Below are 23,066 nucleotides of genomic sequence, written 5' to 3'. Positions count from 1 at the left end.
CATTTAAAAAAAAAAAAATCAAAACTCCCAAAAATCTTGTTTGATTAATAAAGTTACGTACTCTAACCCAAATAACAAAATGAGGAAATGGTAATCATTTCTCAAAAACCTTTTGTCTTCATGTATGGAAATCAAGAACCATCAAATATCTTCAATAAAACTCTCTTCCAAGGCATAATTGTGATTTTGCATCTTCCACTTTATTTATCCTCTGGGATAAGATTTTGCATCCAATAAAGGGTTTCATCATTTCCTGTTACTATATTTGTTATTGCGCTATAAGCTTGATTTTGTGATTTGGAGGAGCAAAATGACAATTAGGCCATATTGTTCCATAAAAGTGTGTCCCATGTCTGAACCTCCCTCACGTCACTTTGAAACGATGTGCGTTAAGTGTCATGTTGTTCATGGCAAGTGTGTCCCGATGTGTTAACTGCCATTTTGTTCCAGAAAAGTGTCACATGCCTGAACCTCCATCATGTCACTTTGAAACGATGTGCGTTAACTGCCATTTTGTTCCAAAAAAGTCTATCACGTGCTTGAATCTCTCTCACGTCACTTTGAAATGATGTGCGTTAATTAACTGTCATTTTTTCCTATAAAACTGTGTCCCACGCTTGAACTTCCCTCACGTCACTTTGAAACGATGTTCGTTAATTAACTCTCATTTTGTTTCAAAAAAGTGTCTCTCACGCTTGAACTTCCCTCACGTCATTTTGAAATTATGTGTTTCTATTATGTGTGTTTTCCTTTCCCTTACTATCCACCTGCATATTAAAAAATTATTTGAGACGTGTTCGGGCCCTTACGGGTAGGGTTAGATAAACATTATCCACAACAATCCCACATCGCTCCATAATATAGCGATTGTGTGCCTTATATATGCTTCTCTTGTGCCTTTTCATTCCCTATTCCCTATTCCCTATTCCGCTTGCATATTAAAATTCCATGAAAGTTTGGTGGTGTGGATAAAAGCTGCCAAAGATCATGACATAACTTTATAGTTTCAATAATACTAAGAAACAATAAACTAAATTGAAACAAATAAATAAAAATAGCAAGATAATTAATAATTTTGCCCTGAGCTAAAACTACACGCCTCATCAGTCTTCACGCACAAGCGAAGTCCTTGCACGTTTGCTTTCCACGCGTAATTATAAGGAGAGAGGGACTGCGGAGAGATTATTGTCGAACACCTCAAGCTCCTACTACTAGGATCTTCCATTTCTGAACTTTTACACTGCCAAAGCTCAAGGAGAGCTTGCTTTGAGTGCAGCAGCTATGGCGTTCATGTTACTTCTTCTCACTGTTCTCTCGGCGGGACTTTTTGGTGCGGAAGCTGAGTATATAGCTTACAACACTACTGGGGGGATTGTCCCTGGTAAAATCAATGTTCACTTGGTCCCTCATTCGCACGATGATGTTGGTTGGTTAAAGACTGTTGATCAGTACTATGTGGGTGCTAACAACTCGATCCGGGTAAGGGACTCGAAATTGATTTCATATTTGTCGAGAAAAGGTTTCTTTTTCATTCCTGTTTGGATTTTAGATGTGGGTTTTGGACCTTTTGGTTTCCATTGATGTGTTTAGCTTAAAGTTGTTGACTTTTTTGTGATTTTTTAATTTCTTTTTTATGGGCAGGGGGCTTGTGTGCAGAATGTGCTGGATTCTATGATTTCAGCATTGTTTGAGGAAAAGAATCGAAAGTTCATTTATGTTGAGATGGTAATGTTTCTATATTTTCTGACTTCTTGTGTTTCCCGGATTTCCATAGGGTCTGAAACTGTGCGGGAATGTGAAATTTTCAGGCATTCTTCCAAAGATGGTGGAGACAGCAAAGCGAGACAATGAAAGCCAAAGTGAAGGAGCTTGTCAACTCGGGTCAGCTAGAATTCGTGTATTTTTCTTACCTCTCACTTCATTATCTCCCAAAGTTTGTACTACTGCATTGATGATATGGAACATGATTGCTAGCAATGTTTTGAACTTTTTGTTTCTTAATTCATATGAACTTATTCATTTTCTTTTGTTTTTCTCGTCTCTCTTTTCTTTTTTTGGAAAGAAATGGAGGTATGTGCATGCATGATGAGGCAACTCCGCATTACATTGATTTGATTGATCAGACAACTCTAGGGCATAAGTTCATCAAAGATGAGTTTGGGCAGACTCCCAGAGTTGGTTGGCAGATTGATCCTTTTGGCCATTCTGCTGTTCAAGCTTACTTGCTCGGTGCAGAGGTATGCCTAATAGATATGCAGCTCTCTTAATGGTATTATCATTATTATCTAAAACCTCAGTGACATAGTTATAAAATAAATGACAATGAGTGCTCTGGATTACTATATTACTCGCTGATTTATAATTAATGATATGATTGGTATACCGAGGACCTCTAAGCATTCATTCTCTAATCTGTGTCATGTTCTTTTTCTCCCATTGTCAGTCTTATGAACTGTGAAACTAATATGCCTGGATATTTGGCGCAGTTAGGATTTGACTCTCTCTTTTTTGCTCGAATTGATTACCAAGACAGAGCGAAGAGATTAGCTGAGAAGGCTCTCGAGGTTGTATGGCAAGGTTCTAAGTCCCTCGGTTCAACTTCACAGGTGAGGGGTATCTGCATATATATGTCCTTTTCATGTTGTCTGAATTTTGTTTGGAGGTTAAATTCCATTTCTTCTACAACTTGTTCAATTAAGGTTGAGATTTTTAATCTTATAGGATATGTATATATCAAGCATTTTCTTCACTTCCTGATTGCTAAATTTGCTTACAGATATTCACTGGTATAACACCCAGGCATTATGATCCTCCTGATGGTTTCACATTTGAAATAAATGATGTTTCCCCTCCTATTCAGGTAAATCTTGTGAAAGTAACATTTGATAGTTTTGATCTTCTGCCAACTCTTGACTTGTATTTTCTATTGAAGGATGATGTTCTCCTGTTTGACTACAATGTTCAAGAGCGTGTCAATGACTTTGTGGCCGCTGCGTTGGCACAGGTAAGTTCTAGGAGTGACAATTTAAGAACTTCATGGTTACTTTATTTTGGGTTTGCTTTCTGTTTGCTGATGTCTAAGCTTTGACTCTATACTTAACTGCAGTACTTATATATGAACTTCTCTTCTCTTTTTTCTTCTTCTTGTGTCTTTCTTTTTCTTTTTGTTGGGTTGGGGCTTGGTGTGTTCGTGGGTTAGGCTAATGTTACCAGGACGAATCACATAATGTGGATGATGGGGACAGATTTTCGCTATCAATATGCAAATTCTTGGTTCAGACAGATTGACAAGTTCATCCACTATGTCAATAAGGTGCTGGATTTAGTAAACTTCTGTAATAGTTATATTCAGAAGAATATTATTGTTTGAAATGTAACAAATTACTTTCATTTTGTAAACTTTCAGGATGGTCGTGTAAATGCCCTATATTCTACCCCATCCATCTATACTGATGCAAAATATGCAACCAATGAAAAGTGGCCTCTCAAAACTGAAGATTTCTTTCCGTGAGTTTTAGATTTTAGTTATGCTATTTACCCATGCTTATCTGCCAAAGGTTAACCTGACAATATAGTTACCCATTTTCAGGTATGCAGATCATCCAAATGCATATTGGACTGGTTATTTTACAAGTAGGCCAGCCTTTAAAGGATATGTCAGGTCTATGAGCAGTTACTATCTTGTAAGATTGTGGGCATCTTCCGCATATACTGTATCATTCATTTTTGCTCGTCTTTCAATGACTTCCTTGGCCGTCAATTTTTTTCCTTCATAAAACGATATTTTCTTTGTTCTATAATCAGGCTGCAAGGCAATTAGAATATCTTAAAGGCCGAAGTGGTTCAGACCCAAAGATGAATGTGTTAGCTGATGCATTAGCAATTGCCCAACATCATGATGCAGTTAGTGGTACAGAAAGACAGCATGTTGCTGATGATTATGCATTGAGACTGTCCTTAGGCTATGTGGAGGTGCATAATAGTTTAGTTTTTGCCGATGGTTTTACGATCAGTTGCTGGTGTTCTGATAATATCGGAAAGCTACTTTTCTTGCAGGCTGAGAAGTTGGTTGCCTCCTCGTTATCTTTCTTGACGGAGTCAAGATCAAGTGAGGGAAAGGGGAACCCAGTCACTACCTTTTTGCAGGTACATATGATTAGTCCTAGCTTCTCCACATATTCAGGAGGAAGAGTAGGATGTAGTAAGTTATAATACATGTAATAAATTGAAATGCCGTCTGCTGACTCTTACACTATACAATCAATGAAACATAGATTTGTAGGTTTTATGTTCTAGAAACTTCTTCAATTCATTGTGCATGCTGTTTGCTACATATCTTTCTGGAAAACCAAAGGGAGTGACTGCTCATCCTGCAGATCACATATTTTGTCGCATAGTCTTAGAATAGAGCATCCTTCTTGTTACTTTTGAAAATGAGTTGCCTTTTTTCTTAACCTTCTCCTATGAATTTTGCTTTTGGCAGTGTCCGCTTCTGAATATTAGTTACTGTTCGCCATCAGAAGAAATCTTGTCTGGCAGTAAAAGCCTGGTAATAATAGTTTTTTATCTTCATCCTTTTACTTTCCAAGTTAAAAGATGACATAGAGCTCTTTGATATCCTATTTCATGTTATATCATCTTGCCTTTTGCAGGTCATTGTCATTTACAATCCTCTGGGATGGAAGCGAGAGGAAGTTATACGAATTCCAGTAAGTGCTTTGACCTCACCCTATTATTTTGTATTATTCAATGTAACTTCAGCAGTGTTTCAGTTATTATGATAGATTGTTGTCAGGAGAAAAAGTGGTAGAGAGAAAAGGTTTGTAATTGCTTAGAGATCTAGAATTCCTCAACAAGCTATTTCTATGCTAAACTATGGAAGTTATTAGTTCTCTGTCTTCTTTTTTGTCTAACCCCTAATGGATCGATCAAAAAGTTATAATGCTTACATTTTCTCTGCATCATAAAGTTTTCTTAGAAACTACAATTTTACTCTTATGGATTTGTTAGCCAACCCCAAACCTTTCGGGACAAAAGCTTTGACAATGATAGACTACAATTTCGCTGTTTCACTTTCCTTTACTGATTTCTTACCTTGGCTTCCTGTCTGTTGCGTGATGGATAGCGAACTTACATGCACCTCACTCCCTACAGATTTCCACTGAAAAAGTTGTTGTTCAAGATTCTGGCGGGAGACTAATCGAGTCTCAGCTTCTCCCTCCGTCAAATGCTACTTTGAGATTAAGAAATAAATATGTGAAGGGGCATCTGGGCAAATCCCCAGGTGAAACACTTAAGTATTGGCTTGCATTTTCAGCATCTATACCACCACTAGGTTTCAGCACTTACATTGTCTCAAGTCCAAAACAGACAGGTTAGCCACATTGTTTTTCTATTCAATTTTAGATTCCTCTAAGGCGCAACATATCATAAACAAATTTTCCTGGTTCCTGAATAAATCTTTTGCAGATTTAGGTGACAGTCATAGTGCTACCATCTCAATGATTCATACCTCAGAAGGAAGCACAAATGATACCATTGAAGTTGGTCAAGGAAGTTTAAGACTAATTTATTCTGCTAATGAAGGAAAACTTACTCATTATAGAAATATCAGAAGCCTGGTATGCCATTTGTATGGTGCATTTCTCTATTCAGTTAAAGCTAATTATGCTAAGTCCATTATTTCAGATGCCTCATATATTTATCTTGCTGCTGAACCCTTCTTTGCCAACGTCATTTGTCATTTTATGTCAAAACTCTTATCTGAATTTATGACGGCAATATGTTTAATACTTTTGAATCATAGTGTGAATGCTCACTACATAATCTGTTTGTCGCTGAAGGTTAACACCCTTGCTGAACAATCGTACGGTTACTATTCTGGAAATGATGGAACTGATAATGATCCCCAGGTTCTCAATTCTCTTTGTCCCAAACTATTATGCCTTATAATTTCTACTCTTTAGTGAGATTTCATTACTTTTTCTAAGTATTTAGTTCAGTTTACTTTTTGAAAAGAGTTGTGAAGTTTGGTTGGAGGTTTGAAATTTATGCTATTTGTTGTAGGCATCAGGTGCATATGTTTTTCGTCCAAACAATACATATCGTATAAAACCACAAAGCCAGGTAATGTGTGTACATTTTACTTGTATATCTTGTGAAAATAAAGAGCTTTTACCATAAATTCATTTTTTGTGGAGTCTCGAGCATCTGAAGGAACATCAAAGTGAATGTTTATCCAGGTTCCTTTAACTGTCATGCGGGGTCCATTAGTGGATGAAGTACATCAACAGCTCAATCCATGGATATCTCAGGTGGTTTACTTTAAGGAAAAAAAATATAAAGTACACACATGAAATATATATGGTTTTTGTTTATCTGAATGGCATAATCCTCTCTCTTTTCAATATGTGCTACTTTGTATTGGACAAAAGATCCTCTGTGGTGCTTGGGATATAGTGAATGAATATGAAACTTGTATTGTAAACTATGATTGGATTTCTTTAGTTTGACCAAGAAATTTTGTATCTTTCGATACAATAAAGAATGATCTGTTCATGCACAGATTACAAGGATCTACAAGGGGAAGGAGCATGCTGAAATTGAATTCACAGTAAGCTGTTATGGTCTTTTTTTTTTGCATTTTCTCTTTTGGCAGCTATATTTGCCCTACTTAGGCTGTGCTTGGAAGGGGAGTGCAGAGGGGTTGAGAGGGGCAGGTGTGGAGGGGTTGGGGTTTCAACCCTGCTTTGCACGCTGATAGAGTCGCGCCCATACACGCTCAGCACCCAAGGCCCAACCGACACCCACCCATATGGGCCGGTTGTACCCAACGCCTTCCAGCCCATACTAGAAAACCTTGGGTACTAAGGGAGGCCATACCTCCCCCTATAAATAACACTTTAGCTCCCACATCTTCCGATGTGGGACAATCCCAACGCCCACGTTGGTCGAGCACCATGACCGGCCACTCCGCAGGTGCGGCCCCAAGTTGAAGGCACAACAAGATCGTATTCTCCGATACCATTGATAGAGTCGCGCCCATACACGCTCAGCACCCAAGGCCCAACCGACACCCACCCATATGGGCCGGCTGTACCCAAGGCCTTCCAGCCCATACTAGAAAACCTTGGGTACTAAGGGAGGCCATACCTCCCCCTATAAACAACACCTTAGCTCCCACATCTTCCGATGTGGGACAATCCTATCACACGCAAACAGGAAACACCCACCCCCCTAACCCCTCCCAACCCAAACAAAGGCTCCAACTTAAAAATCCAACTCTCCCCAACCGCTTCTTAATGTTATATATGAATATGAATTAACTATAAACTTCATTTCCATAATTTTAGATAGGGCCTATACCAGCGGATGATGAACTTGGAAAGGAAATTACAACTCAGATTATGACAACCTTGAACACGAACAGAACATTCTACACCGACTCAAACGGACGTGACTTCATTAAACGGGTATGTTAATGCATTCTTCCTGCCTATTTGTTTAATGCTTTCAGTCACATAGAGTAGATTTTGCATTCTCTATATTCAACATAACAACAACATAGGATTTCATACTGTGTTTTAGTGTTGGATGTTAGGCTTACAAGTTCAAGCGGTTAATTGACTTGCCTCAATATACTTTATCATCTGTGGATCATAATTTAAACTGAGTCAAGCACAAAAAGAATATATCACACTGTAGTTTGATTTGAATTCTCATCTAGGATGTTTGTTGCTGAAAAATTTATTTATGGTAGTCCAATGTGACACTTTGAAGTTGCTTGCAGATACGAGATTTCAGGAAAGACTGGGAGCTCCAAGTGAACCAACCAATCGCTGGGAATTATTACCCTGTATGTTCCTCTAGATATTTCTCTCACAGTTGCTATCCTACTATCACATGCAATATCATTCTCCCCTATACATAGTCCTTGCCTTATTCTTCATGTCTTATTTGGTAGATTCTTTCAGAACAACATGTTTCGACTTCTCTCTAACCCTTCCCTTCTCCCCACAATTTTGTTCTGGCCTTTCCTTCTTCTCTCCGATCTATCAGATCAATCTTGGAATATATGTGCAAGACAATAGCACAGAGCTTTCTGTTTTGGTGGACCGCTCTGTGGGAGGTTCTAGCTTAGTGGATGGTCAAATTGAACTGATGCTCCATAGGTTTGTCGCTGTTTCTAGTTTTTAATAACTATCTTTGTTTCCACGATGACTTCGAGGCATTTTATTTGAGTAATTCTGTTTGTCATTGTTGTCTTGCTTTCTAATACCTCTCTCTTACTATGTCATATTGTAGGAGGTTACTTCATGATGATAAGAGAGGTGTTGGAGAGGTATTAAATGAAACAGTTTGCTTCGACAATGGATGCGAAGGTTTAACTGTAAGGATGCCTTATCAATTTCCATTAAGCACGAGCCAAATGTCCACATGTACTGTTTCTGACTAGGGCGGTGTTACTCTGCATGCTTTTACCTTTTTAAGAAATTTACATTTTCCCCTCCTCTCTTGTTTAAGAGAGATTTACTGCATTGTCTGCATAGTTGGGTGTTCAGGAGTCACCTATAACTGTTGAGTTACCGTTTTTGTAGATCCAAGGAAAATTTTTTCTGAGGATAGATCGTCTTGGCGAAGGTTCCAAGTGGCGTCGAACGGCTGGTCAAGAGATATATTCTCCGGTTCTCTTAGCGTTCACAGAACAGGTGAAACAAGAAAGTGTGAAATCAAATAGGTCCTTTGGGTTGCAAAAGGCCAAAAGCTAAGGTGACCAACTTTCTCTTTTGCAGGATGGAAATAATTGGATGGATTCCCATGTACCGGCCTTTTCAGGGTTTGATCCATCATATTCTTTACCTGATAATGTTGCTCTGATAGCCCTCCAGGTGAAAGCAAAAAAATCTTGATATTTATAGTGGAGCTACTTTTCCACAGGTTCCAAATAAGATAAAAGTATTAAGCACATGCCTTCACATTTTTATCATCATTTTATTGTTCTGAATTGAGATTTGATCTTCAACTGAATATTGTAGGAACTTGAGGATGGAAAAGTTCTCCTTCGGTTAGCTCATCTGTATGAGGTTAGAATTCATCTTTATCTGCACGAAGCTATAGCCCGCATCAACTGATACTGAGTTTGAACATTCTCCCGATTGCTTCACTATAACTAATTTGAAAAAAAATATAATAATTTGAAGTCCATATCCAGATTTTTTTAGTTTTAGATGTAAGATTAAGAAATTGTATCATGTTTACTTTTACTATTCCTTCATCGGAAGCCAGTTCTGACATTTGGGTTCTTAATAATTTCTGATTGTTGGTTTTTTGCCATGTAAAGACCGGAGAGGACAAGGACTATTCTGCAATGGCTAGTGTGGAGTTGAAAAAGCTGTTCCCAAACAAGAAGGTAATCACAGCACATTCAAGATCAATAAACTACTTGCAATAATATGTCGATGTTTTTCTGATCTTGCCGCAACCATTGAGGTTTCAGATAAGTAAGGTAACAGAGATGAGTCTGTCTGCCAATCAAGAACGAGCAGAGATGGAGAAGAAGCGGTTAGTGTGGAAGGTAGAAGGGTCGACAGACGAATCCTCTGTGAAGAGGGGAGGACCAGTTGATCCTGCAATGTTGGTAGTGGAACTTGCTCCAATGGAAATCCGCACTTTCCATGTCGACCTCGACAATCTTCTCATGCCTGGTTCCGGGGAACCGACGTGGCTCTGACCTCAACCTGCTCTGTTGTATGTATTTTAGCTACCTGAGTACGAAATGGGAAATGCTGTACAATGAACACCTTAATAATAAAACTGTATTTGTAACTGATGTTATCTGACCCTGGGATGTCAGCTCTTCAATCTTAAGTGGCACCAAGTTATAAACTCGACATACATATTTTTTTTAACCTTGGGCCCCAGAATCATCTGCATCACACTGATGGTAAGATTGGATGGAAACCCTTGGGTAGGCGATAGGTAATATTGAGTCGAAATCCATGTAGATAGGAGTGGGACATGCCCATGGATTGCTTGGTCACAGTCGCACTTCAAAATTCAAATGGCAATTAACACCAAGAGTAATGTTACATACACCCCCAAATGTGACTCTCATTTTATCCCTAAATTTATGGGACATATAAATAGTAATTGATTATAAACACATATGTAGAGTCCACTTATGACTTAACATCTAACATTCAGTAGCAGGGTCATGATTCTCGAGCATTATTATAATACCTAAACTTAGGTGTGTCAACGGTCGGTTTTTGACATAAATTTAAATGATCATTCGATTTATTATCGGGGGTTTAGTCATTTTTCGGTTTTCATTTAACAATAATATACATTTGACAATAATGGATGAAATGATGGCCCTACATAAACTTATCTAAAACAAATAAAAGAAAGAGTGAAATCTCACTCCCTTTCCTTATAAGCAAAGTAAAACAGCACTGATACTGCTTTGACTCGAGGGTCCAGACTCTATAGGAAAGCAAATGTGGGGGTTTATTGGGCCAATGAGTGATGACGACAAAGCTCCACTCTCTGTGTTTATTAAGCTTTATCTGAATCTGAAACTGAAACTGAAACAGTACCCCTGTCGAGACTTGCAAAATACAAAGCTCGCTTCGCTGTTGAATCTTCACTTCTGAATATTTTAACCACTCAAAGTAACACTGCGAGAAGCGGGCGGGTGGGTGGAGGAGCCTTCCTGCATTTGGGTGCCATTCATGGAAGTCAAAGTTTGCTTCTTTTTGGCTATTCTATTATGGGTTCTTTCATATGGGGAGTCCAAGTACATGATCTATAATACTTCACAGCCCATAGTTCCTGGGAAGCTCAATGTCCACTTGGTCGCTCACACCCACGATGATGTTGGTTGGCTCAAGACCGTGGACCAGTACTACGTTGGTTCCAACAATTCTATCCAGGTCTACCATTCTCTCTAATTCTACATGTATCTGTCTGTTAATTTGATGGGGCAAGTCTTCCGATTGTTGCTTGTATTCACCTGTAGGGGGCTTGTGTGCAAAACGTATTGGATTCTTTGATACCTGCGTTGTTGGCAGACGAGAATCGGAAGTTCATTTATGTTGAACAGGTGACATTTTTGTTCTTGATTTTGTGTATTTTTAGTAAGTTATGCTGTGTTTGATTGTTGAGATTTGGAATATCGGGGTCACTTGTTTATGCAGGCATTTTTCCAGAGATGGTGGAGAAATCAGAGAGAGGCTATGCAGAACGTAGTCAAGCGGCTTGTCAGATCAGGTCAACTAGAGTTCATGTAAAGTACAATGCTACAACCATTTTTCCTTCATTAAGAATTGTTGCGATTGATAATAATTACTAATTTCTTATGACATTAGAAATTGCTTTTTCTTGATGTTAAATCACTACTTGTGGGGGTTTGCAGCAATGGCGGTATGTGCATGCATGATGAGGCAGTGACGCATTACATTGACATGATAGATCAGACAACTCTTGGGCATCGGTTTATCAAGGAAGAGTTTGGTGTGACTCCGAGAATTGGTTGGCAAATTGACCCGTTTGGACATTCTGCAGTGCAGGCTTACTTGTTGGGCGCAGAAGTACATCTTCACTTTCAAGACACTTTTCAGCCTAAATATTAACTCCACTAATTGATAACCAGTTATAAGCATAACTAACCTTTTTGTAGGTTGGATTTGACTCCTTTTTCTTTGGCCGGATAGATTACCAAGATAGAGCTAAGCGTAAAAATGAGAAAAGCCTTGAAGTCGTCTGGCGTGGTTCGAAGAGTCTTGGTTCAACCTCACAGGTGAAGAGAATGGAATGATGTATCTTCATTTTTTCTTTGCTGTTACTGAACTCAAAGTCACAGTTTCATGGATATGTGCATTGCAATGATTAGCATTTTTATTTCTTCGCGCACTCTTGATTGTTGCCTTGGGCAAGCATTTTTCGCATATTAAGCATTATCTTTCTTCTTCACTGTTGCAGATTTTTGCCGGTGCATTTCCTGAAAACTATGAGCCTCCTCCTGGAGGCTTCTATTTCGAAGTCAATGATCCCTACCCTGTGGTTCAAGTAAGACATATGAACAATTGATTAATTGCTGCGCATACACTCGTCTGTGGGTGCTAATTTTTTTATCCCATTGCATTGAAGGATGACATTGATTTGTTCGATTACAATGTTCCGGAACGAGTTAATGATTTTGTTGCTGCTGCTCTAGTACAGGTAAATCACGATGAATCTCCTTTTGTCAGAATAAGTATCTAAAAAGCTTTTTATTTTTTTGGGTCTATGAGGCCCCTAGTGCTGGCACTTTTTTGGTTCCATGAAGACTTACTTATAATTGAGTTATAAAATTAGTACTAAAAGGAAGTTTTATTTTTTACCCACAAGGGTCCCTTTGTCAGTTAAGACTGACATTGATTATTCATTCTCAGGCTAACATCACTCGAACAAATCATATAATGTGGACCATGGGGACAGATTTTAAGTATCAGTATGCAAACTCGTGGTTCCGACAGATGGACAAGTTCATTCATTATGTAAACATGGTAAGCGCTATGTAAAAATGTGTCTATTAGGTTTGTTTGCTGATTTTGGTAATGATTTCCTAAAAAATGTGGTTAAATGGTCATTGATTTATCTATATCCCTATTAGTGCTTCCAGGATGTCTCCTTTTTTTTTTGGTCTCTCAGGTATCAGTTCAGTTGATGAGCATTTAACTTCTGATAATACCTGCCAATAATTGCATGTAGCTATAGTGTGTGAATATGCTAAAAAGTGCATGCTGCTTCAGAGAAACATCAATTTTCTGATTGTACACACGACTTCCATTCCAATTCAACATGGGACTTCGTGGTTAGATGTCAGAGTGTTGGTGTTGAGGAGTCTTCTCAAGTCAGTGCAGCACAGTGCCACAGTGCATTTGATCGTAGATATATGTAATTTAAGGGCAGTTCCAGTTGCCTCATTGGAAAGGACCGTTCTTTGATTGCCATTTTAGTAATCTAGCAATATGTTTTGTCACTTTCATGCATATGGCCATTGTTATGCATCATGATTTCGCATCCCGTATTTTCTCTTATTAATGTGTGAACTCCATTGTTCTAAGTTGTCTGGTCTTGATATTTTTAGGATGGGCGTGTTAATGCTCTGTACTCTACACCATCCATTTATACCGATGCAAAATATGCTACAGGTGAATCATGGCCTGTAAAGACTGAAGACTTTTTTCCGTGAGTTCAGTGTTTGAACTTTGAATATAATTGTAATCTTTGTAGTTTTTTTTCTTGAACTGAATGACTTATAAGACAAATCATGTGTGGGACCAGTTATGCAGATCGTGCAAATGCTTATTGGACTGGATACTTTACAAGCAGACCGGCCCTGAAACGCTATGTTAGGATGATGAGTGGCTACTATTTGGTATATTTAATCCCATTCTATTTACTCATTTACAGATTTTATTGTTGCAAATAGTTCTGAAACTATTATCTTGAGATGCTTCCAATTTTAATTAGGCAGCAAGACAGCTGGAGTTTTTTAGAGGAAGAAGCAGCACAGGGCCCAGCACAGACTCGTTAGCAGATGCTTTAGCAATTGCTCAACATCATGATGCAGTTACTGGGACGGAAAAGCAGCACGTGGCCAATGATTATGCAAAGCGACTGTCAATGGGCTACAGTGCGGTGTGAATTTGGCTTGATCATCAAAATTTTATGGTAATATTTTATCTCTCCACTATGGTGGAAATGTTATCCATTCCTTGTCTTTGTGCAGGCTGAAGAGTTAGTTGCATATTCACTTGCTTGCTTGGCTGAGTCAACACCATATACTGGATGTCAGAACCCTTCTGTGAAATTCCAACAGGCAAATTATCATGGAACCCTTGTGCCCCTCTGCCATTTATGCTTCATCATTGTTTTTGTCTTTTTTTTCTTCTTCAGATTAATGGTCAGGTCCTTGTTTGTTGATATTGATTAGCATTATTTCATTTCTTTTTTGGGTCTTTGTCCCTTCTACCATAATTGATGATTCTTGTTGATTTTTCTTTTTGGGGAACTTTTATTTCTATTGTCCACCAAGCTTTATTATTATGTGTGTTGCTGTTAGAGCTTTAGAGGAATCTTCACAGTTTCATAAACTTAAATGTTTGAAGAATTTTGTTATCAGAAGACAAATCTATCTTAATATATTTTCATAATAGATCCTTCGATACAATTTTATTCTTTCCATGATAACTAAGGTGGGTCATTGAGTTGATAGAGTCGCGCCCATACACGCTCAGCACCCAAGGCCCAACCGACACCCACCCATATGGGCCGGCTGTACCCAAGGTCTCCCAGCCCATACTAGAAAACCTTGGGTACTAAGGGAGGCCCATACCTCCCCCTATAAACAACACCTTAGCTCCCACATCTTTCGATGTGGGACAATCCTATCAATACCCTCCCCTTCAAGACCAACGCCCACGTTGGTCGTGCACCATGGCCGACCACTCCGGCAGGCGCACCCCCGTTGGTCGAGCACCATGGTCGGCCACTCCGCAGGCACGGTCCCAAGTTGAAGGCACAACAGGATCATGCTCCGATACCAATGATAGAACAAGAGGACCATCACTCAATAACCAAGCCCCAACCCATCCACAGGCCATTGGGCCTGACCCATACCATGCAGTCCAAGGCCCAAGGGGGGTTGTGGCCAAGCCCTTCTATGGGAAAAGCTTGGTTACTAAGGAGAGGGAATACCTCTCACCTATATACAACACTTCCTCCCCTCTCCTAACCGATGTGGGACTCTATCAAATACATATTAATTATTCAACTAATTTGAAGGCGAGTAAATTTATAGGCTGTAAACTCGAGCTGATTGTAATATAATTTAGCCGAGCTCAATATCGATATCGAGCCTTATATATTATTAGGAGAGGCTCTAGTGCAGCCCTAGGTTAGCATATGCACTCAAAAGAAAATCTGGAGTAGGCTTTTCTATCACCTACTTCACTGACTTCTTCAACATGTATATGCTTATAAGTTATAATATATACATGCTTTTATGACACAGTTAAATGAACTCCGGTAAATATTTTAATTACTTTATTTTCCTTTTCCTGTTCATTTTGGTTGTTGTTTTTTGGGGGTGGGGGGATAATTTCCAGCTAAAAATTTATGTCTTAACTGTTTATTTCCCATTGTTCTCAGTGCCCTCTTCTGAATATAAGTTATTGTCCTCCATCAGAGATCAATCTTTCTCATCAGAAAAACTTGGTAGGTGCTATATAGCAATATGTTGTTTTCTACTTTTCTTAAACCGGGACTCCTTATTCCCCAATGAAATATATAATTTATGATGTCCTTCATTTGCAGATTGTTGTGGTCTACAATGCTCTTGGATGGAAGAGAGAAGATGTTGTTCAAATTCCCGTGAGTACTGCCATGTGGTCTTTGTGATAGTGCTATGCGTTCAAACATTACAACGTGTGCACTGAACTGCTGTTGTGGAACATATGAATAGCTAGAATGAAGCCATTGGCTTTGTGATTTGATTTCTCTGCTAATGAGGTCTAACTTACCGACTGTAGGTTAACGATGAAGATCTTACTGTACGTGATTTTGAGGGAAGAGAAATTGAATCACAAGTTATTCCTCTGACCAATGTCCATGTGAGCCTAAGGAATTTTTATGTCCAAGCGTACGTGGGTCGGACCCCTAATGTGACACCCAAGTACTGGCTTGCATTTCCAGTCTCAGTTCCTCCTCTTGGTTTTAGCACTTATACTATAAGTGCCAAAGCAGCAGGTTAACTAATCCTACCAAGCCAAACAAACTTTCACTCCAGCTTTCAAGTCATATAGTCGTTTAAATTATTACTCTTCCAATTGCAGGTGTTCTTTCAACCAAATCATCTGTGCACAAATTCCGCAAAGATGAAAAATCTAATATTGAAATTGGTCAAGGAAAGTTGAAGCTTATCTTTTCTGAGGATCAAGGCAGAATGATTTATAACAATAACAAAATTTCGGTACACTCGTCTTCTGTACCTGTACCTAAGAGTTGCACTTTACTGGTGGTTGAATGCTTAATTTTCTGCTGGTGATTTGGTGCTTAATTTCCCCTGCAAACATGATCTTGTAGTTTTATTTTATTAAATGTGAAGTGTTTATGATCATTTAATAGCTATCCTTTGATTTATGTTTTTCACATGCACAAACAGTAGAGTGGGTGAGTGTAAGAGGCAGTAAATGTGTAGCTAATGCTTATTCATAACTTTTGAAGGTTCAAGAATCTGTTGAACAGTCCTTCAGTTTCTATGCTGGATATAATGGAACTTTAGATAAGAAATCTCCTCAGGTACATGCGTTCAAAATTCCTCTTGAAATTTAACCATTTCTACTCTGACTCTCACCTAACCTGATCTTAGAAAAATTATTAAATCATTGCTTTCCAAGTTGTTCTCGCATAACTTGTGGTTATATTATTTAAGAATGCTGGAGCATATATCTTCCGTCCGAATGGCACGTTTTCCATAGAGCCTGAAGGACAGGTGAGCTGTGCCTTACATAATCCAGTCTCATGCCACAATGAAAAAGGAATCATGATAGCTGTATTATATATTATTGTTCAATTTTTCAGGTGCCGTTGACTGTTACACGTGGACCGATAGTAGATGAAGTCCATCAACAAGTCAATAGATGGATATACCAGGTACCTTGCTCGTCGCATGTTTGCTATCCTTGTTTAATGTTTTCCCTTACACACTTTCATCATCTCCATTGGAAAAAGTGACAGTCACACTGGATAATTAAGTCTGAATTTAGAGGAGTTAGATGTGATATATTGTTTAGTAAAATTAACAATTGTTTTTGCTATGTATTTTCGTTCTTGATCACATTGTGTGTGATTGAAAAACAAATTGATTATCCTGTTCTAGCTGGCCGCATTAGAGAACTCTGCATGACTTTGTTATTTCGTATCAGAAAGTATAAATCATCTTTCTTTTTTTTACCCCTTTTACCCTTAGCTGGGCATTTGGGGCTAATATGTGTTTTAGGATCATAGCTGAGGAGTTTCAGTTGGCTGTGGTGCCAAGTCTTGGCGTCTGTTATAAGGAAGCTTGTAGAATGAATATCCCAAGTAGTACCTTGGTTACTTGATCACAAAACTGTTATTTACTAGATATTCCAGGTTTCTAACTATCCTTCATTGCATTTAACATGTTTGCAGATCACCAGACTGTACAAGGGAAAAGAGCATGTTGAAGTCGAGTTTTTTGTAAGCTTGCCAACTCAATCCTATTTCCGGAGTTGGTTTTTGAGTGATGAAGGATTAGCATATCTTTTTCATTCTAATTTTGACAATTTAGAAGTTACTTCATTTCTGGATCTTGTGTTGAACATTACATGTTCATTATTCGGCCTTATGCATTGCCCTTATCTGGAATATCAGGTTGGGCCAATTCCTGTTGACGATGGAATTGGTAAAGAAGTTGCAACCCAAATTACAACTAAAATAGAAAACAACAAAACGTTCTACACGGATTCTAATGGACGTGATTTTATCAGAAGGGTAAGTAGCCATATAGCATGTGCTCCACTTTGTTCTTCCCCATCTTTATGGTTGGGTTGATTGTTTGCCTGAGTTGTTTAATAGAAAGATGAAGAATACTTGATTTTCGTAAATGTTCACTTTCTAAGTCAGCACTTAAATGTTCGAAGGATCCATCTCTTTTGCAGATTCGTGATTTTAGAACAGACTGGGACCTGGAAGTGAACCAACCTGCTGCCGGAAATTATTACCCAGTATGTTTTTTTTTAATATATAATATATATTATAAATACTTAAAATGATATCTAATCTGCATATTGCAAAGCAAATATGTGTTCTTCTAACTATAGTTGATAGGAGGTTAAATCCCCCCCCCCCCTTCCCCGCCATTCATACAAAGGCTTAGATGAGTATGTTATGAGAGAAAATTGATTGTTGGTCTGTTGGTCTTTCTAGTCTTAGCTGTAACGTATTCATATGTTTCTTTATTAATCCTTGCCATTTGAAAGTACCTTTTAATTTCAATTTCTAAATTTCCTCTCTAAACATATGGTTTCATTTTGGCTATTCAGATTAATCTTGGGATTTACATTCAAGATAGTAAGAAGGAATTCTCGGTTCTGGTTGATCGTGCTCTTGGAGGATCTAGCATAGTGGATGGACAAATAGAGCTTATGCTCCACAGGTAAATTGTCACCTCGCACACAAAAAAATGGCTGGTTCTAGATTGTTATTAGTGGTCGGGACTGCCTTACATGCATGCTGTATTGTTTCTTGGTATTTTTGTTGAAAGATGGTAGCTTTTATGTACAGCATCATAGATTGTGAGTTTGATCTGTAATTGAGATTCACTATGTCATGCAGGAGACTGCTACTTGATGATTCCAGGGGCGTTGCTGAGGCTCTAAACGAAACAGTCTGTGTTCGTGATGAATGCGTGGGGTTGACAGTGAGTACATGTCGCCTTATCTGGAACTCTTTTCAGAAATTAATAATTCATTGGCTATCTTTACTTCTCTCTGAATGAATACCATTTCTACTATTCTATCCTCGCACCACCAATTTTATGAAAGCAAAAGCAAAGCTTTGTTATCATGAATTTAAAAAAAAAGAAGAAAGTTCATGACATCGTGGTCGTTTTTTCTTCATATTTGCTACTCTTTGCTTCAATCCAAGGGTTGCTAGCTCCGTCCTGATATCCATAGGGTATTCCTGATTGATTTTACTGAACAGCGATTTTACAATCGCAATCGACTTCAATAAGACATCTTTAATTTGTCAAGTATGGTATATGATTTATTATCTCTAGCAACTATGTGTAACTTATCACGGTTTCTGCAGATTCAAGGGAAATATTACTACAGGATCGATCCCCTAGGAGAAGGTGCAAAGTGGCGTCGCTCTTTTGGACAGGAGATTTATTCCCCACTCTTGCTAGCATTTGCCGAAGAGGTGAAATTATTGGAGAAGATTTTTGTATGAATAATTAGAAGCGGGAAAACACTCCTTTTTTAGTACTCTGATTTGTTTACTTAAAAGGTGAATTCTACTTGTTCAGGATGGAGATAACTGGACAAGCTCGCATGTCTCCACGTTCTCAGGGATTGATTCCTCATATAGTTTACCTGATAATGTCGCAATTATAACTCTCCAGGTACCCGAGTTTTCATTGCAGATAAAAGGCATTTTTATCTATCTTCGTTGTGATATTTGTTTATATACGTTCTTATGGTAATACGTAATCCTCAATTTGGATATCGAATGATGACATAAAAGCTAGCTCTCCGGACTTCTCTCTCCCTTTCTAACTGAAAATTTCTCTTCCTCTGCATGAAATAGGTGCTCAATGACGACGGAAACATTCTCCTTCGTTTAGCGCATTTATATGAGGTTTTAACTTCTTCTCCTCAGCATGCTCATATTATATTCCGCAGCATTTTCAGCATCTTTATGGTTTTCTTGCAATAGATTGGAGAGGACGGTGATCTTTCAGGAATGGCAAATGTGGAACTGAAGAAGTTGTTCCCAGGCAAGAAGGTATGATGAATTCTACTCCTCTCTTTACCAACTCATCTTCTTCTCCCTTTGCTGCTACTATTTACTTCCCAACGATAATATTTCTCGCTTTCCTGTATTCTTTAGATTCGCAAAGCTACAGAGATGAGCTTATCAGCGAATCAAGAAAGATCGGAAATGGAGAAGAAGAGGCTGGTCTGGAAAGTAGAAGGTTCTCCGGGCGAGGAGGCCAAGGCAGTGAGGGGTGGACCAGTTGATCCTACAAAACTGGTTGTGGAATTAGCTCCCATGGAAATCCGTACCTTTGTTATTGATATCGATTACACGTCCATCCACCGCGAGGTGTTCGATAGTTAGCCATCATGATCTGCTCCTACAACTAAACACTAAACCTTCTCCTAGCTTACATCTTCATATCTGTGAGACTGTGACCATTGCCTGCTTATACTGTGAGGTTCAGTAGCGAGGGGAAACCTCAAATGTTGTTGGTTTGTGTATATTATCACTCTGGTTAAACATAAAATCTCAAAATAAACATAACATTTACCATTATCTGGGGGTTAAATTTGGACTCTGGATTGTGCTGGCAACATATTCAAATTAGGGTTGTGCACGGTAAGTTCTTTTTTTAGACATAAATTTAACGGATTGATTGGTCGGTTATGGTTGGTTTTTCGATCATTGGTTGATTCTTTATAGATGTATGTAGAAAATATTTTGGAAAATAACCAACCGATAACCGAATCTATCGGTTTGGTTATGATTGAGAATTTTGGATAGCCCTAAAAGAAACAATATTGAAGCAACCGGCTTGAAAAACAATGAAGTCGCCACCAATTGATTTTTAGGGATGCAATTGGACATCCATTCTAGTCTGCGAGAAAAATGGGCAAGGGGGTCTATTGAGCATGGGGAAGGTGTTAGGCACCTCACAACTCCCGAAATTGGTTACCTTTAAATGTTTTCCTATTTGGCTCTAATTTGTTTTTGAAAATCCCATTTTGATGGGTCTTATTGGAATGTAAATGAAAAATCCACTTGGAGTGGTTTGGAGAACAAGGTGCACGGGATCATTGGGGCCATTCCCGGCTTGGCCAAGGATTGGAGAAAACACCACTTGGAGTGGGTTTGGGGGTTTTGAAAAAAGGGGTTGCACGGGATCATTGGGGCCATTCCCGGCTTGGCCAAAGGTTGGATAAGGTACCACTTGGAGTGGGTTTGGATATTTGGGGAAAAAGGATTTTTTTGGGGACTTGGTTGATGTACCAAAAGGGCCCACAATCAAGGAATAATGTTCAATTCAAGTCTTACTCACAATTATGTTCTTCATGAGAAAAGAAAGAATCCATTTATGGCTCATTGAATGGGTCAAATATCTTTAAACCCACCGTTGAGTCCGTAAATAAATTCTCCTAATCCCTAAAAACACATTTGCTTTCCGGATCCACGAAATCCAAATGTTTTCAATGAATGCCAATGGAACCCCAATATCTTGAAGGCTCTTTGGTATTTAATCAAAACATAAGGATTCCATAATTTAATCTTGATGTGTTTTATTAATGTGAGACGGCTTGGATTAATCCAATGACTAACGCGTTGCATTTATTTTCATGACATTCAAATAATCCTAGCATACGTCTAAGCATCATGGCATGGTGTGAAAAATCAAAATCCTAAGCATGCATTCTAATGCAATCGTCATTCACAAAATCATCTCCTAATGTCTATATGCTTCTAGCACCCTAAACATTTATGTATGCATTTCCACTATTTTCCACTATACTATTACAAAGATTTACATTTTACAAGGATACGTGACAAAAACGAAATTTATACAAATGTACAAAAACCCAATATTGCCCTTGAGACCCATTGCTCAAATCCGGCCCAAATCCTCTAAGTTGCCCTTCGGCCCATGCGGTCACAAGCCCGATCCAAGCCCAACAAACACAAACATAAACACAAGAATGGGTCAAATGGGATCCAACGTCATAAAAACTCAAATCAAATTAAGTCAATATACATTATAGATATGCATACATAAACACATATATACAAATATACAAACTAGAATATATACATATACGAACACATATACAATCTATATATATATACACACACGCCGTATGCACGCATGCGCACACTCACCATATAATACACATATACATGATCACAATATATATATACACAACACTGTATACATATATATATACATATATATATACACACGAACACACATGCTATATATATATATATATATACACACCACACATATACATATACACGCACACTATACATAACATATATATATACACATCCCATATATATATACACGCACACTATACATAACATATATATATACACATCCCATATATATATACACGCGCACACACAGCCTATAATATATACACATCATATATATTTACATATATAATGTATGGACACAAACAAACTCATATATATATATATATATATATATATATCCACCATATAAACATGTACATGACAGACCCATATCCATATGCAAACACATATACACTAGTGGCATATAATAGATATACAAATTGAGCATAAGCAAATGTTTGTACAGACTGGATCTTTATGCAATTCCTATATGCGCCTATAACCCACATACAGACATCAACCTTAATAATATGTTTAAACCGGACATCAACAACAAAGAACAAATAAACATCCTTCAAATCCAAAACGTATTATAGATCCTACACATTGGAATAGAACCAGGAAGAACATATCCGAAAGCTTTACAAAACCACAACCATGAAATCGAACCAATGATATTGAAACAGGATCCGGTATGACACGATTCACACTGGTATGGGTCAAAGAAATAAATCCGGCTTAAGCATGGGGGTAGGGAGCAACATATGGGTTTAGCAAATAGATATCCAAAAATTTGCAGAGATTGAAACACACACACAAACAAAAATCATAACTAAAGTTAAAAGTGTGTGTGAATCATCACCTTTTTCTTCTTCTTGCTGATTCTCTTGCCGTTCTGCCCAACACGCCTCTCCTCTCCTTCTACTTTTTTTTCTTTCCTTTGGCCTCCCGGTTTTCTTTTCTCTCTCCTCCCCTTCTTCCCCCTTTTCCCCTTCTTCTCTTCCGATCTCCTCCCCTTTTCTCTCCTCCTCCTCCTTTTCTTCTTTTTTTCTTTTTTATTTACCCAATTTCCCCCTACTTTTTCTCTCTTTCTCCCCTACCTTTTCTCTCCTTTCTTCTCTCCCGATCTCCTTCCCCTTTTCTCTCCTCCTCCTCCTTTTCTTCTTTTTTTCTTTTTTATTTACCCAATTTCCCCCTACTTTTTCTCTCTTTCTCCCCTACCTTTTCTTTCCTTTCTTCTCCTTTTTCTTTTCCACTTTCGGCCACTTTTTCTTTTTTTATTTTTTTTGTTATTTTTTTGTTATTTTTTAATATATTTTATATTTTTTTTATTTTTTTTATTTTTGTATTTTTTTTTGGCCGGACGAAAACCAGTTACTACAGCT

At 38.2% G+C, this 23,066-nt stretch overlaps 2 protein-coding genes across 7 annotated transcripts; both read left to right on the top strand.

The window, feature by feature from the left end:
- The first annotated feature begins 1,122 nt into the window (after positions 1–1,122).
- Positions 1,123–9,890, top strand: LOC119993333 (alpha-mannosidase At3g26720-like). 5 transcript variants are annotated; one of them, XM_038840427.1, is made up of 29 exons: positions 1,128–1,479; positions 1,642–1,725; positions 1,809–1,897; positions 2,063–2,237; positions 2,487–2,606; positions 2,777–2,860; positions 2,933–3,004; positions 3,200–3,313; positions 3,407–3,507; positions 3,590–3,683; positions 3,805–3,972; positions 4,057–4,146; positions 4,484–4,549; positions 4,653–4,709; positions 5,155–5,374; positions 5,470–5,621; positions 5,844–5,912; positions 6,067–6,126; positions 6,243–6,314; positions 6,566–6,613; positions 7,353–7,472; positions 7,790–7,855; positions 8,059–8,171; positions 8,305–8,389; positions 8,598–8,708; positions 8,793–8,888; positions 9,036–9,083; positions 9,341–9,409; positions 9,497–9,890. In XM_038840427.1, the coding sequence occupies exons 1-29, from the start codon at positions 1,282–1,284 to the stop codon at positions 9,728–9,730; spliced, it is 3,075 nt and encodes a 1,024-aa protein (XP_038696355.1). In that variant the 5' UTR covers positions 1,128–1,281; the 3' UTR covers positions 9,731–9,890. The 5 variants fall into 5 exon arrangements, 3 of the variants coding, with proteins under 3 accessions (XP_038696356.1, XP_038696355.1, XP_038696357.1); XR_005466524.1 differs by lacking the exon at positions 9,497–9,890 and having other exon boundaries at positions 1,123–1,479; positions 8,793–8,937; positions 9,341–9,415; XR_005466523.1 differs by lacking the exon at positions 9,497–9,890 and having other exon boundaries at positions 1,123–1,479; positions 8,793–8,955; positions 9,341–9,415.
- Positions 9,891–10,489: 599 nt separating this feature from the next.
- LOC119993365 (probable alpha-mannosidase At5g13980) lies at positions 10,490–20,147 on the top strand. 2 transcript variants are annotated; one of them, XM_038840483.1, is made up of 29 exons: positions 10,490–10,934; positions 11,021–11,104; positions 11,199–11,287; positions 11,417–11,591; positions 11,681–11,800; positions 11,983–12,069; positions 12,151–12,222; positions 12,435–12,548; positions 13,133–13,233; positions 13,330–13,423; positions 13,519–13,686; positions 13,778–13,867; positions 15,199–15,264; positions 15,364–15,420; positions 15,579–15,795; positions 15,882–16,018; positions 16,273–16,347; positions 16,481–16,540; positions 16,630–16,701; positions 17,221–17,268; positions 17,443–17,562; positions 17,730–17,795; positions 18,114–18,226; positions 18,406–18,490; positions 18,883–18,993; positions 19,100–19,195; positions 19,381–19,431; positions 19,510–19,578; positions 19,684–20,147. In XM_038840483.1, exons 1-29 carry the CDS (start codon positions 10,734–10,736, stop codon positions 19,912–19,914), a joined length of 3,069 nt encoding a protein of 1,022 aa, XP_038696411.1. In that variant the 5' UTR covers positions 10,490–10,733; the 3' UTR covers positions 19,915–20,147. The 2 variants fall into 2 exon arrangements, with proteins under 2 accessions (XP_038696411.1, XP_038696412.1); XM_038840484.1 differs by lacking the exon at positions 17,730–17,795.
- Positions 20,148–23,066: the final 2,919 nt, after the last annotated feature.

This window comes from Tripterygium wilfordii, chromosome 23 (genome assembly GCF_013401445.1).
Source record: "Tripterygium wilfordii isolate XIE 37 chromosome 23, ASM1340144v1, whole genome shotgun sequence".
NCBI lineage: Eukaryota > Viridiplantae > Streptophyta > Magnoliopsida > Celastrales > Celastraceae > Tripterygium > Tripterygium wilfordii.
Note: the sequence above shows the minus strand (reverse complement) of the source record. Positions and strands in the feature narration are given on the sequence as shown.